The sequence below is a fragment of the Lytechinus variegatus genome, chromosome 8 (genome assembly GCF_018143015.1).
Source record: "Lytechinus variegatus isolate NC3 chromosome 8, Lvar_3.0, whole genome shotgun sequence".
In the NCBI taxonomy this organism is placed as follows: domain Eukaryota; kingdom Metazoa; phylum Echinodermata; class Echinoidea; order Temnopleuroida; family Toxopneustidae; genus Lytechinus; species Lytechinus variegatus.
The window spans coordinates 10,429,815-10,446,272 of NC_054747.1; the positions used below are offsets into that span (position 1 = coordinate 10,429,815).

The 16,458-nt window shown below is 36.6% G+C and overlaps 2 protein-coding genes across 5 annotated transcripts in view; one reads left to right on the top strand and one right to left on the bottom strand.

Annotated features, from left to right (window-relative positions):
* Positions 1-4,614, bottom strand: part of LOC121419959 (tyrosine kinase receptor Cad96Ca-like) — a 36,182-nt gene extending 31,568 nt beyond the window's left edge. The window contains exon 1 of one of the 4 annotated variants that reach the window (XM_041614459.1): positions 4,473-4,614. In XM_041614459.1, coding sequence (XP_041470393.1) covers positions 4,473-4,479 — 7 coding nt within the window. In that variant the 5' untranslated portion in view covers positions 4,480-4,614. Of the gene's footprint in view, positions 1-4,336 lie in introns of all 4 variants that reach the window. The other 3 variants (XM_041614458.1, XM_041614461.1, XM_041614457.1) reach the window with 3 other exon arrangements.
* A 7,988-nt stretch (positions 4,615-12,602) lies between these two features.
* Positions 12,603-15,894, top strand: LOC121420707. Its single transcript, XM_041615365.1, has 2 exons — positions 12,603-13,153; positions 15,113-15,894. The coding sequence occupies exons 1-2, from the start codon at positions 12,654-12,656 to the stop codon at positions 15,831-15,833; spliced, it is 1,221 nt and encodes a 406-aa protein (XP_041471299.1). The 5' UTR covers positions 12,603-12,653; the 3' UTR covers positions 15,834-15,894.
* The last annotated feature ends 564 nt before the right edge of the window (positions 15,895-16,458 follow it).

Sequence of the window (16,458 nt, forward strand, 5' to 3'; positions counted from 1 at the left end):
TAGAATGGAGAGTGGTATGTAAACTGCAGAGAACATGTTTAAGTGATATGCTTTATAGAAGTACAACTTTATAATTAGAAGTAAGATTTCCTATGGTATGTGTTGAAGAAACATATATGCATAGTCTCACTTTTCTTAAAACATTTGTTTTATAAATCATGACAATTTAATTGATTTTCTTTCTCTATTTTTTTCAATCTGCAGGACTGGTGTAACAGATGTTTTCATTCAAGAAATCCAACTATTCAACATTGAAGACTTAGGAACCACGTGATGAAGATGGAAAAGGTTTTTTTTTCCAAGTCCAATTAAAAAAAAAATTATTATCACAACCCAAATTCATGACGTATGAAATTTCTTATTGATTTTCATTAAAATTGGTTGCAAAAAGAGAAGCTATAAACATACAAATAGGAGCAGCGGATTGAAGTTGCTTGAAAGTGGGGGGGGGAACAGGGAAAATGCTGTTTTATGTGAAATTTTTAAAAAGTTGGGAGCAAGCAAAATTTTGACATTTTAAAAACAAATATCCAATTTTGTGATAGATTTCGACAAAATATTCAAAATGATATATTTCACCCTTTGCTTTCCTTTTTCTTTTTTTCCCCTTGGTCGTGATTTTTTTTTTTTGGGGGGGGGGCAAGAGGATTGGCGGCGGAAGGCAAAAAATTTAGGGGGGTCCACCTGAATTTATCCACCTAAATCTTAGAAGGGACCACAAAAATTTCCAGCAAAAAAAAAGGTTGTCAACCACAATTTTAGGGGGGGGGGCACATTAATTTTAAGGGGGGGGGGTCTACCTGAATTTAGGGGGGACGCAGGAAAAAAAATTGACGAGCAAAATAAAAAAGATTCTCAACAAAAAATTTAGGAGGGGGGACTGTCCCCCACCTCAAATTTAGGGGGGACAGGTCCCCCTATCCCACCGCTTCCACCGCCTATGGGCAAGAGTCCTTCAAGCCCCCCCCCCCCCCCCCTCCATCTGTACGAACCTGCTTATATACCCCACCACTCACATGAATTATTAAACTTAATGCACACAGGATTTCCTTCAGAAGTATATTATAGAAATGAAAATATTGTTTTCTTGTTTCAAAGGGCACTCGTCATGGTGACCATAAAACAGTTCCTTCTCAAATGAAAGGGGCACAGAACAAATTCTTTAGAAGCGCTCTTCTTGGGTAAAAGGGGGCAGTGATTCAAGAAAGGGCACTTTCAAGAAGGCGAGGGGGCACTTTGTATTACATGAAACGGGCTCTCAGATGGAAGGACACAGAACACGTGGGGGGCATTTTTGGGTGAAAAATTGCATATAAGGAAGAGCACTAATTGATATTACCTAAAACAGGTTCTCATCAGGTGAAAGGGACACAGTACACGTTCGTGAGGGGGTATTTTTCTTGCATAAAAAGGCACTTTTCAGTGCTTCAAAAAGTAGGGGGAATTGTGCCCCCCCCCCCCAGCATACAAAAAAAAATATTTTGGTTCAAAGTATTAACATACACTTAAGAAAAAGGTAAAGCTTAATCCTCTGATATAATGTGATTTTTTTCTGGATAATTAATAAAATTCACCACTAACCAGAAAATTCCTTCATGTCTTTCATTTGTGTTCATATAGTATTTGTACAGAGCTAAAATGAAAGGGATTTGGAATTGGCAAAATTCAAAGTGAGACGGAGATCGAGAGAGGGAAAGAGTGATGAGAAGTGGGTTGAAAAGAGATGAGAAAGAAATGGAGGGGCACATAATTATGAAGAGATAATTTAGAGGGGGTGGTGAGAGAGCTGATGTTGGAAGTAGGAACAAAAGGGGTGGAAGAGAAATAAGACGAGATTTTTGGAAACCAGGAGACAGATAACAAGTGGGAAAATAAGAAGGAAATATATGAAAAGTTAAGTTGCAAAAGGGGCTAGGGCCACTCCAAGAAAATCATTTTTTTATATTCTCCCATATTGCAATATTCTTATGTGAAAATGAATTTTTTTGATACCCTACCATTAAAACTTCAAAATTGGGTAGAAAAGAAATCTACTTATCTTCATATTTTTTTAAGATATTATTTTCCAGAAAAATTATGAATGGACCTAATCCCTTTTGAAAAAAGTGAATTTTCTTTTTTTAGTTCACTTTTTTATGGGAATTTCAACTTTTTTATGGTATCATCTTATAGAGCTACTAAAAATCAATAAAGACATAAAAATCAAATTTGATTAAAAATGGACCTAACCCCTTTTAAAAGTGAGCTCTTCATATGTAGGAGAAAGGTGGCACAAAAGAACATGAGTGGGAAAATGATTAAATGGAAAAAAAAACAGAGTAAGAAATGCTGGAGAATAAAGGGGACAGGAAACATTGAGCATGATAAACAGGGGCCCGTTTCATCATGAGTTACAAGTATGGTAACTACGAATACCAATCATAATCAAGGTTCCCACGGTTATCACAATAATAGCGATGTTTAAATAGCTCAGTGTAATTCATTATGAAACGGACGCCAGAAGAAAGCAGGCACGGGGATCCATGAAGATTTTTTTTTTTTTTACTTCTCCAAATTAAATTTGTAACAAGAAATGACTCTTTTAGTGGTGAAAGTATTTTTTTTCAGTATTCATACTCAACCAGTGAAAATGAATACCATCATTGTAATAACCATGATTTGCCCCCACCCCACCTCCACCTTTTTACCTAATCGCGACTTGATCTACTCTTTTCATCTTTCCTTTTAGAATTAGCATAGGCCTATAAGACGCAATACAAACATTGTTTTGTTTTTAAGTGATATCGCTTGTGATATCGATACTTTATAAAGCGCAACGTATCGTCTCAGATTTGCGCTTGCTTGATTCGCTGAATCCTTCGCGTCACGAGCGCGTAACAAAATGAATATATTAATAAATTTGCCAAGTTGACCTTTGTCATTGCGCTGGTGTGCGTATTGTCTAATACACGTACAAAACCACAGTTGACGAGGGAGCATCGTACGAAATTAATATTAATGGGGGCTTATTTTAGCTTCTAATGGATTAAACAAAATGGCGGTAGCTTCGGGGGCCTGGCTTTAACAGTGCAGCTGTTACGCGCGCTGCGTTTCAAGGAATAAATCCTTGTATTTCATCTAGTTGAAAAAGAATATGATATATATTGATATAATCGTGTTGTTAAAAAGAATTTAAAAAAAGAACGTGAATTTTTGGTGCCGCGATCAAAGAGACAATAAAAGGATAAACACTTATGAAAACAGGAATAAAGTGTGCATAATCAGAATCAAAACTGATCAGAATTCCGACAGGCTTTTCATCGCATTGTTTAGCCGCTGTTTGCCGAGCTAGTTTGTTTATCACTCAAGTGTAGTGAAAAACTAATAAGCATGTTTTCCACATTATGTAAATAATACAGTCATAAATGATGTTATGGGGAAATGAGACACAACTTTTGATAATATTACTTCCTTAATTTTGGATTATTTAGCATCTATAAGGACAAAGGAAGAGAATCGTTTCCGGTTTGATACTTCTCCGGTCGCTTTTTGATCCGGTTGGCATGGTTACATGTTAATTTGCCTGTGATATTTGTTACATGAAATTATAATCTACATTAATTTTCCTTGTGCCAACTCTTTTATCATGCTACATGAAATTTCAGAAATTAATAATTAATGACTTTATCCTCATTCTTCGTTTGTAATTTCTTAGTAAGAATTATATTGTATACCGCTGTATTACCAGATAATGTCCTCGGGCTTTAAAAAAAATAATAAGCCAGGGGGCTTTCAACATAATACTTATATTATGGAAATAATCGTTACCCCTAATGTGAATGATTTTAGTATGGTAATTTTATGGTAATAGTATGGTAATATGGTAATTTTAGTCAAAGCTTTTACCATCGTGGCAGTGTCACTACTGTCACCACTGAAGTGTGGTTGAAGTAAATAACTTTGAAAAAAAAATGAGGAACAGTGTTGGTTTAAGTAAGTAATTGTTATTTTACCCTTTTCATTTCCTTTTCGGGTTGTGTGACTTTGAGGGATGCCCCCCCCCCCAAAGCCCCCTTATCCCATCTGTACGCCAGTGAGTAAGCTTATGGATTCGAATTATGGGCTTAATTACGTACTTACTTCCTTTCTACATCTTCAATATCCTTTAATGTCAAGCAATTGTGGAGTCTCTCAAAAACTTCATACAACAATATTATAAATATTCTTTTTTTTCTCTCTCTCTTTTAAATATCCGTATTCTACTTGTATGTTCAATAGCAAATATGTCACCGAAAGCCAGTGGCTTTTATGTTAATAATGCCATATAAACTTAAATGGAAAATGAAACGAGACTTACCTCGAATAACTGTCAACTCCACAAGAAGTATGATTGGCTCTTATCTTGCAAGACGGTGGTTAATGGTAGTCCACAGTTTGGAGATGTCACTGGGAAGAGTAGGCTACAAAATAACTTCTAGAGACTCAATACTAACCTTGCATTGAATTCAAGTCATTTTGGCGAGGTTATGATGTTGTTTGAGGAATCGGTGAAGAATGGGTAATCCTTGTAATCCGAATCGTATTGTACAGTTATATTTTCTGTGTGGCTTTAAGTGTATAGTCCTGCGTGTAATAGAATTTGTTGGGGATAATGAAGTACTTTGAATTGTTGATTCCCATGCCCATGCCACACCTCATTTTGTTGACTCATAATTCGATATTCACTGTCAGTGGCGGTAACGTTAGTTTCTGTGATCGGTGTAACCGTTCCACTGTCTGCTTCCTTTGTGTGACCTAGCGCTAATGTCATAGCGGTGTTCCTCTCTTGAGCCATGGACCTGCTATGCTTGAGCGAACAAGCCCGATTCACAATCTAGGGGATTAAAGAGAAATACCAGTAGTTGCAGTAAACACTGATTTCATGACAAAGTCTATAAAACCAGGCTTAATTGTCAGTATATCGTCAAGGATCTAGATCTGGTACAGTTAAATAAACTAAACTTCGTGAAATCTTGAAATCTACGCTGAAAAATGTTCACACTGAACATCACCAACACAGATAGGCACACGTGGGACAGTGTATTATTATTGCTGGAATAAAGACCCGACGGAAGTGACCGAACCCGCGCTTATTTTGCTTATTTCTCAGCAATTACACAATTTCTTTCAGAATCCATTGGCATATATTTTTCATTCATACAAACAGACACTTGGATGGTCATTATATAAGATTCTGTAAAAAGTAATTTTGAGATCGTTACCAAAACTGGAATTTGTCTTTAAGTGACAAGCATCGTGGGCATCGAAGGCCGCCGCTATAGAATTCATATGATTTCCACAGTTTGCATTTTGTTAGTAGAGGGAATAGCCGATCCCCGCAAAAGAAAGTAGGTTACCAAAATAAACAACTATTGAAGAGAACTGGGGAATACGAAGGGAAAATATATCAAAGCAATTTCTAAAATCTATTGTGCCAACATGACCGAAGAGGGGGTAACTAAACTTTTTTTTATTTATTCAGTTTCATTTATCCGACTGATTAACTGTATATATTTTCTCAGACTAGGTAATTACTCAGTTGCAGGCTCATCGAAATGTAATATTTTGTGACCTGTTTTACTCATAGTTATTCTTTGCTCAACTGCAATTTTCTGTAATATGTGTATTAAACTGAATAATCAATGAAGAATATTAAAAAACAAGTAAATGAATGAATGAATAAATTAATAGATAATAAAGAAATGCATATATATATAAGAAATAAATAAATAAAATAAAGTATGACAAGACAGGTTGTGAACCTTCCTAAATAGGGATTAACCACACACAAACTAATTTTAAAAATTCTCTGGACTGATTCTTAGACAATGAGTAAAAAGAGACTCCACCACAAATAAAAAAAAGTTGTTTTTAGTCTAGAGGAAAGCGAAAAATCAGACAAGAAGATATGTGAAAGCAATCGCGTAATAAGCCAGCAATTTCGCGGGGGCTAAGCACGGATTGTGGAACAAAATTTTGAAGAAAAAGTCGCAGCCGAGCATATAAAAGCGAGAGATTTTTTTTTTCGCGGGGGCTAAACATTAAGTGAAAAACAAAATTTTGAAGAAAAAAAATCGTAGCCGAGCCATTAAACGCGAGCTTTTTTTTTATTTACATAGTATTCGTAATCTCATTTTTAAAACAGCCATAACTTTATTTGTAATTGTGCTTGTCCGATTTATTTCAGACTCTCATCATTCTCTTTTACAGACTACCATCATGCACAACAAAACTGCAATCAACGTCATGAAAAAAACGTAAGAATACAACCATCTTGGAGGTTCTAATATTGGTTGATTCAAAATGTTCCTTTCTAACAGAAAATTAACTCTTCCTTATGGAAAACATGATACAGCTAGTTCTTACAGGAGAGGGGATAGATTACCGCGCTTCAAACATAAACATGTACACGGAATCCATTGGGATAGAGTGTGTGAGGGTGAGAGAGAGTGTGTGTGAGGGTGTGTGTGTGTTTGTTGTACAAAAACTGAATCGTACTTTCATCTACTCATGGATTGCATAAAAGTTAAACCTCTCTGGCAATTCTGTATTGATCATCTTTGTTTAGCTGAATCAAGAACTTTGAATTGGAGGGAAATATTCTTAGGATTACCTGAAAATTCTTGTAGAATTAAATGTGTCAATTTGTTATTCTTTTTATTAAATATGCAATTTTTAATTCCAGAGCTGAAGGCAGGGTACCTTCATTCATTAAAATACGCAAATATATTACGGGTTGTATAGAAGAAGAAAGTCGACTGGCAACTAAGTCAGGCAACATTTACAGAAATAGGATGAACACTGATGAACTGAAAGTGAAAAGAGATTTGAATGTGAACGAGCGGGATGTGTCTAGTGTGGTGCGAGTGTGAATCCTGGTGTGAATATTGATGATTTTCTTCTTCTTCTTTTTTTTCTTTTTACTAGTTCTTTTCAATTTCCCCTTCTCTTGTATCAATATGATTTGTAGGTTGTTGGGTTTTTTTCTTTCTGTATCCTATTGCGCCAAAATGTTAAACGTTCATTATGCAGATTTGTATATATTATGTTTGTTTATGTATGAATGATATGTGCATGTGTGTATAGGTGTTAAGGTGGGTGGGTGTGTGTATGTGTGTATAATTATGTAAAGTTATGTTGAAGCTTGATTTAAAATGGGATGCAATGATAATACATATAGGTTGATTTCTGTTTTCCTGCAAATCATTTAGCCATTTAATATTAATTATTAATAAAAAAATAGATGGTTGGGGGCTCACTTAAGTAATTTTTTCAGATATAAAAGTATAATTTTAAGGAGTTTCATTCCTTCCTTTTTGCTTCAGTTCTTGGTAAATATATATGTACTTTTTTGCATATCCTTGTTGATATGAAATAAAGATTTGTATTTTTTTTTGTATTTATCTGCAGTTTATGTAATTCATTTTAATGAAATCCTTAATAAAAACATTTTGAAAAAAGGTGTGTGTGAGGGTGTGTGTGGGTGGGTGTGTGTGTGGGTTTGTATGTGTGTGTATATGTGTGAAATTGACGGGTTTTCAGACCTGAATGCATCATTCAGATGACTATTTACGTCTGGACCGATCTTTAACGTCACCATACGAGAGATGTGTCCAGGGCTCGAACCTGAAACTTCTGCCTTAAATTAATTTATTTTGATCTATTGTAACTTATTGCATTTTCTTGCGCCTACACTTGCGAATGAGTCCCAAATTTTCCAATGTTTGATATGTTATCTTAGGGGAACGACGCTCTACAAGCAATGCTTTTTAATGGGTCCCCTCATTTCCATATAGATTTTGTTAAAACTGTTCTACATATGTTTTGGAATTCGTAATTAATTTGTAATCATTGTTATTATATTTCATTTGTATTTGTTTATATTTATGATGAATGTTTGATTTGTATTTGTTTATAATCTTGATAATGGTAATGGAAAAAATAAACTTTAACTTGAATTTAAGTGTAACTTCACCCACGTAGTTTGTATTACATGCGCTCCCCACAACATGTAATCAACCTTTGTAAAGCTAGATATCAGATCAACAGGACTCACGAGCCTAATTACAACATGGAGAAAAATATATATATATTCTCCCGACTCAAACCACTCCCAATATTTGATATATGCAAAAGTGTGTTGCATAATTATTAGCCATTTAACACTGATTCTAAGGCAAGCAATGTACGTCCTTCTTTCCTAAATGGGGAAGAACATCACTTAAATTTTAGAACTATTTGACTGGCGGAAGACTTAGGAATATTTTTCTATTTAAGGTGATGAATTTGATTCCCGTCAGGAGGTGTCTTCATAAATGCCTATTAATTTTCCCAAATAAACAGGTCGAGAAACCTTATCCTTTTTAGATAATAAAATCATGATGTCAAATATATTTCCTATACGCAGGTTGTAAGTGCTATTTTAAATCACATTTGCATGTACTGTTAATTGTGTCAGAGTAGTTTTCCTGTAGCTTGAAGCTGTGTGGCTAGGTGTGTGTTGTAGCATTCAACGAGCTCTATCCATTATTTTAGGATTTTGTGTTTGTTTGTTGTTGTTTTTAATATATATATCGATGCGTGATGCTTACAAACTTGTGCCTGATCAGACTCCCAGCGTAGATGGCGCTATGAGACACTGATAGTACAGTGGAAGTGCCGTAGCCGAGTGGTTTAAGGCGCCTGACTATACATGGAAAGTACGGGGTTCGATCCCAGGCCGCGGCACCTATGCCAGTGAGCAAGACATTTAATCGATAATTCTCTTTTATCCTACATTGAAATAAATGGAAATGGTAACTAACTAGGTGTGCACTCGTGTGTTTCATAAAAATTAAAGATTTATGAAGTATGGTTTTCAATTCAAGAAAACATTATATACAATACATACAATGTCCGCACCCAGAGGACAACTCTGCTCCCATCAAGACTAAACTCTCATAGTCATCGCCAAGCCTTATTCCTGAAGAGTCAACTTCTTTGTGGTGTCTATGCTACCAACACACGTCTCACCAAGATTGGAAGGCGTCAAGATAGCACCTGCTAATGCAATGTCAAGGATGAAACTGTAACCCAGGAGAATGTACCCTCTATGCGGATGAAAGGAAAAGGTTCCTCGCCAACGTTCCTCCATATCGATATCTCCAACATGATCTTGCCAAACTCCTGCGTCACAAGTCGCATCAACTGTTACTAATCATGCTAATGTTGTACTTCTTGGATTGGACACTAAGGCGACTAGTATACCTGTTGCTTCAGCTCCCCAACTTCATTACTACTCCCTTCATTTCTTGCATGAGCTTCATGTCAAACGTTCTCTGTTGGTGAGCAACAACTAGACAGCCTCGTGATACACTTTATTCCAACTTCGTTCTGAGCCACGCTCTTTTGTCTCTATACATATTTATCAAACCACCTTTTCTGCGTATCTACTGGATCTCGCAGTTCTCCAGGACTGGAGGAAATCAACAGAAGAAGAAGAAGAAAAAAAAATTGTACACTTTGAAGTGGCAAGGGACCCTTTCTATTCCACCATATATAAGCGTGAAAAGCGGTGAGTCCCAAGTTTGTCTTATCTGGTATTACGTCACCAAATACAAAATCGATCTGCTATATATTTTCCCCAGAACAGAATCGACGATTTTGGGCCCTTCTTCATCGAATGTCAATAAACTAACTTAGTTATAGTTCATGCGAAATATTATTTTATTTCTGCATACTATTCTACGTCAATCTATAACAAACTTAGTCCAAAAAAAATAAAATTCTAGTCATATGACAAGAACAACTATTGGACATGTTGGAGGTCTTTGTCGAAAATCGGTAAACCTGAACAGCAGACCGTCCTAAATTTCAAACTGACCCCCCCCCCCCCTTCAAATGATAAACCAAAGGACTAGACTGCTGTATTGATTCAACAATTTTTTTTGTCTTTTGACATGACGGGTATTTTGACAAACTTTTTCTCCGTTTTTTATTTTTTAATCTTCTGTACGTTGCTGAGCGGGATAATAACGTTTCTGTGTGGCTGGCTATACAGTGCGTATCAAAAAAAAGTTAACACTTAATAAAAATCCTGTAAAATTAAACACTTGTAATATCCTGAAGATTTTTCCACATTTTCACATTGGTACAGGTCCATTTAAGCAAATGACGATAAAACTGTCGAAAAATATTTCCGCTTGAATGAGCACCACTTACTTTTGAAAAGTTGGTGAAAAATGATTTGCGCAGAACTTTAAAATAGTTATGCGAATAAAAGTAGACCTTAATCATGAATAACACGTGGAATTTAGCTCCTAAAATTAATTTGAAGATATCTTTTACCTATTTAACTTGTTTCTTTGCCCAAACCACTTCGAGGAGTGCATTGCGCCACACCCCTCTCTTCCACACACCAAGGCCATCGGGACGATATTTGCCTTACACTGAGCTGTGATTTACATGAAATGGCTTAGGCTTGATTTTCATTTCGTTAATCATTGTCAAGCTTAGAAAAAATGTGGAGAAACAAGTATTTAATAAAAAATGAAACGTAAACCCATTTTAAATGATAAAGACTTGGTGAAAAAGTGCTAGAAATGTCTGATACAAAACTTTGGTTCAGATTCAGTTATGTCCTCAGATTCAGCAGGCACAAAAAGGGTGCAAAGTTGTGTATACTAAGTGATTAAATTTCAATTTGGGTGGCAAAATTGTTAGAAAATGCTTGAATGTATCCGTTTTATTTCAATTGACTAAAAGTGCAAGGGAAATGTATGAGAAATGTTTGGCAGGGTAAGTTTGATTTCACCCTTTCCCCTTGACACAGCGTACAAACGGGCATTTCTGCGCAAACAGATTTCTGCGAGCTTTACAAAAATGGACAGTGCTCACTCAAGTGTAACATTCTGTCAAAGCTTTTACTTTCATTGGATAGATGAGACCCAAACCCAGGATTGTATGTGAAAAAATTACCCACATGTTGTATATTTTTAAATTACCAGGGCTTTTTCAAAGTGTAAACTTTTTTTTGATACGCACTGTATAGCTGCTCCCGGCCCCCCTCGAAGTATTAGATCCCGCATCCCCATTTAGCTATATTCTAATTGTCAAGGACTTAACATAAATCCAGATTGGCTGTGAATAGCGACCAGCCGAATTTAGAATTTATTGGACATCTTAAGGGTTAGCTTTAAAATCTTAAAAGATTTAAATTCAAATCTTATAGATTTGTATTCAAATGCACACAAGGTTTAAACCTTAATCTAACATTCGGCTGGTCACTATTCTCAGCCGATCTGGATTTATTTTAAAACCTTGACATTTAGAGTGTAGACTCCGGAAGTGTATGATAAAAGCAGAGATATCCGCTCAGGACAGGGCTACTTCTTCCGTTTTATCGGTAAAATTAACTAAAATGTATATTTTGATCCCTGTAACACAAACGTTGGCGATTAATCGCTAGTTTGAAAGAACGGTTCTGATTGGCTCCCAGTCAGTCTGCTGAGCACAATTGCACTTGCCATGATAGTTTCGATAGGACATTCCATTTAGCGATTAATCGCTAGCCTTTGTGCTACGGAGCCCTGGTTACGAGCCTGGTATTCGGGCAAAAGGACGGTCACCTCAGAGGCGTACCGTGGGTCACGACATTGAGGGGGCACTATCAAAAATTTGGGTCACTTAGTGGGCGAGCGAAGCCCGGGACATTTTAAGGATTATCTTTTAGAAATTCCTGAAGAGCATACATATCTCACCATAGTCATAATAATGAAAGCGCCAAGCGCAAGCTGATTTTGTTCGAATTACACCTAAACACATGAACATGATACGTGAAGCGCGAGCTGAAAATTGTTGATATTCAGACTAGGAAAGGGGACATTTAAGGACTGTGTGTAGGAATTCATGAAAAGCAGAAATATCTCACCTTTCCACTAATGCAAACGTAAGCACGGACTAGAAATATTTCATACTCAGACTTAAAAAGGGGCAATCACTTTTGGTCATGAAAAAGAAGCATATGTCACTATATTAAATAATAATAACTCGAAGTGCAAGGAAATATATTTGGTGTATATTGACTTGAAAACGGTATGTTTTTAGTACAACATGATTATATATCTCAATAAACAGACAATGCGAGCACACAAAAAATAATGAACACATAGGCCATAATCAAATTATTTATCATAAATTAATGAACATAATATTTATGTAATAAACATAATATACAAAAAATATACACTTTATTTCCCCCACTACGTTTCTCTTTCTTTCTCCCTCTTTTCTCCTTTCCCCTTTTTTTGCCAGCCGATGGGGGTACGTGTCCCCACCCCGTCCCCTCCGTAGTTACGCCACTGAGTCAACTCAATGAGAATTTCAAGTTACTGGAATTCGAGTCATGTCCAATCTGGCCACCAATGCGAACTCCTATTTTAACACTGTTACGGTTGACAAGCTATATCACAAAAGTACTGCTTTGTTTACTTATATCTAATGCATCTTGTTGCAGTGGTCGTAGTTTGAAGCCTCAATAGGGACTGCAGATCCTGAGGAAGACAACTGGCAACGAATTCCAGATAGAAATTAGGCAATGTTGGGTGCTCGAATATAGTACATAAGTGCATGCCTGAGATACTGGCGAAATACTCGTGATGTTTCCCCACGGGCTGTTCATTGGTTTGCGTTTATTTCCCGCCTCTGCTCCCTCGAGTTTACGATGGTCACTCTCCGAGTTACGGCGTAACACTGTCACCGAACTAACTCAGGTATGTCACGGAACAAGAAGATGCAGTGAACTTTCCAAGCTAGTTCATCGCGAGACAGATGATCATGATAATGAGAGACTAAAATGTACTCAAAAGTCACAACCAGCTACCTTAGAATCACTTAGGCTGTCATCCGAGGAGGTATCCCATTACCTTCGGCACACACTCGGTATCCCTTCGGCGCACACGAAGCTAAAACATGATCGCCTCGGACTACTTCAGGAAATCACGCTGAAGACCCACTTTCGGCAGCCATTCCAGAATATTACCAACACGTATGCTATTCCACTGTCTGAGAGGAAAATCCCTTCTGTCAACGAGATTAAAGAGGCGATGCTTCAAGGTCAAGGTGGAGTCTGTTATGAACTTAATATATTCACGAATAGGTAGGTTAAATGCCCAGACTACGATTATCGTAAGGTGGCCGTACGGTAATCGTGTCCTGTTAATCGCTGGATCTCCTTAGGGTGGCTTGCGACGGTCATACGTATGGATCAATGATTGGATACGAATTTTGTTTAGCGTGTTATACACATTTTTTTTCAAAATGAAGATATCGTTTATTCATTTTTGGTATCACTTCAGTTTAAAACACTCTTGAAAATTGTTTGTCAAAATAACCTACCATTATACTGAATTAGTGTCCAACCAAAACTAATGCTCTAAATAAGTCAGAATTTGGGTTAGTCCTATTCAATTATTTGGTAAATTCTGGTTATATATATATATATATACTATATTATCATTATCATTTTTTCGTCGGGCACATACTCTTAAAATTCATTCATTTCAATTTATTATGTTGTTATTTTAAACGGATTGGTTATTTTGAGTAGACCAAGAAAACAGGATTAAGAGCAGAAATGTTGTGTAAAATAATGAAAAAAAAACTATCGTGAGTAATTCCAGCTCAGCAGTGGCTCGCAATTGTCAGAACTCTGGATTTCATCACTCATTCAATGAACAAGGTTATAATATAACCTTGTTCTCAGTTACATCCCCATGTATGGCAAAATAATGGTGGCAATGTTTGGCTTAATTTCTCTTTTTATATGGGACAAATGCTTGATTTTCTCACACTGTCAGTTTTCGTTACAGCTATTTATCATATAACTTGGCACTTATGTAAATTTAATTCTTTAAATTATTTTTTTCTTAATTAAAAATAGAGATTGAAAAATGAAAATTTTCTTGCCATGTTACTTCTTACCAATAGAGGGCGTACACAAAAATATGCCCCAAATTCAAGTTTTTGAGCGCTCTTTTGAATACAAAAATTATTCCCAAGTTACTAATGAAAAATAGATTGCAACTGTATGAGAATTATTAATTTTAGTCACAAAAGTGATATTTTAATGATTTTTCAAAATGTGTGCTCTGTACAACATTGGCATACCATAGTCCTACCTGTAGATTCCCCACAGGCAGGGTGGTAGCAGTGAACAAGTGGATTTCATTGGAATCCTCAATTTTATTCCGAATATAAGTCCTTGTTTTGTTAGCCAGTCAGTGTTCAGCTTGTAATCACACACAGTCGATCTGGATTTCAGGATTTATTTCCGCATAGATATATACAGATATCATGGGAATAGGTACATCGTAACGAACGATCACAGAATCAATGCTATATATTTTATATGTTTTTGTTGGGTTTTTTTTTGCTTGTCAAGTACTTTGTTTGACAAAGTACTTTTCATTTGTAAATCATGACCCTTTTTCATTTGTTCATTTTTCCCCCATTTTTCGCCCTTTTGGGGGAGGGGACTTATCAAGTTTTCGGGAAACAAAAAATATCCTACATCTTTCCATTTTGGATTGATGACCTTTCCTGTGTTTGTCTTGAGTTGTTTTTGCTTTGCTTTCTGCTTGGCAAGCTATCGGAAGACAAAATGCTCTACATTTTGGACTTTCGACCCTTTTTTTCGTTTTGTTTTTGCTTCGGGAGCTTATATTCCCTCCCCGCCCACTTTTTCCTAAAAAACGAGTTCAAATATTTGAAATGACCATCTGATTGTATTTTATTTTTTTGCATGGTCACCCCCCCCCCCCCATTCGACACCGTACCGCGCCCTCTGACTTGGAGCGGCGCCTGTGGATCTTTTTTTTCGGTCATTAATCCTTTATTCCTGTCAGAAATATAATTGTTTTGTTCCTTCAGATATTTAATTTTTATAACAAGAGCAAGTGGGGCTATTTTTTTTTTATCAAGAACAGATGAAAGAAGCCCTGTCGGTAATCTTTGCTATCAAAATTGTTCAGAGCTCGCCCTATTGTGATACGATGTTATCGTGTGAATGATTATCATATTTTTCTAACGCACGGTTCTGTTGTGTATTCTACAACAGACTTCTAGCTGCATTGGGATACAGCGTTCACCTGATTGGTGGAAAGTTCATGGGCCATGACAGATATCACGTGACCAACATTGTGCGCGATGCCGAGGTCAAAGGTCAATGTCATCTCGTCGAAGTAGGTGCATCGGATCCGACGTTCTACCCTATTCCGCTTAACTTCGGTGAAGACAGTCCGGTGTACCAAGACTCTTTTCTCGTTTACAGATTCAAACTGATTGGTCAGAAGTACCTGCAACGCTATCACGTGATTCGCCAAGGTGACCTTGACATGGCTCTTCTTGATGACCACGCCCACTCGTCCAACTGGAGATTGATATCGGAAATGGATATCGATACTGATTGCGATCTGGAACACTTCAAGGAGCCGATGTCGTACGTTTTCAACGCTCTTCCGCGACCAAAACTGAAAATGTTTGAAGAGGGGATGTTTGCAATGATTTACAAAGAAGGGAACATGGTTTACATCAAAGACAATCATTGTTACGTGGAAAAGGGAGATTCGATCGAGCGTAGGGTCATGGACACGATGGAACAAGTGCTTGAAGCATACGGCCAATTCATGCCCATGATACCACAAGAAAAGATACGGATGGGACTGGGTAATAGAAACTTGACATTCGAGCCTCTAGGCGAAGAGCAGAGTGTTACTTTTCATCCGATTGCAAGGGATGACAATGCTGTCAATCTTTCTCAAACTTATTTAACCAAGTAGACCTATTCCTTCCAGAAAAACTTTATGAAATTATCATGATTACGATTGAAGGAACTACAATCTCGGAATCTCAAAATGATTTTTTTTTTGTAAGAAACTAAAAGAAAGAAACGCATATCATTCGGAAAATGAATATATTGTTGCATAACATAAATGCATATGAGTTGTAAACAAATTTTCGGCATTACTCCTATGTATTTAAGATCGCATGCTCGATCTTTAATGACAAATCATTCGTCAGAAAAAAAAATGGAACCAGTGGGATTCGAACCTGCCATCTGCTGCTTTTCTTTTTTTTCTGACTTATGATTTTTCATTAAAGATCGAGCATGCGATCTTAAATACATAGGAGTAATGCCGAAAAATTGTTTACAAGTTATGATTTCCTCCTATTAAAGCCTCTTCATTTACTATAAATGCATATGTTCAAACATCTTTATACGCTTTCCTTATTCTCAAAAGACAACGGGTCACGGCTGCTCTTTTAAGCCAGGGAAGTTATGTTGCATAAATCAAGTGCGGTGTTGTTAGGTTTAAGCCCTATATAATTTGCAAGTATTACCGTGGACCTACTATTGATATTACACAGTAAAAAAAGTAGCACATTGTTTATGCCTGTCCTCTA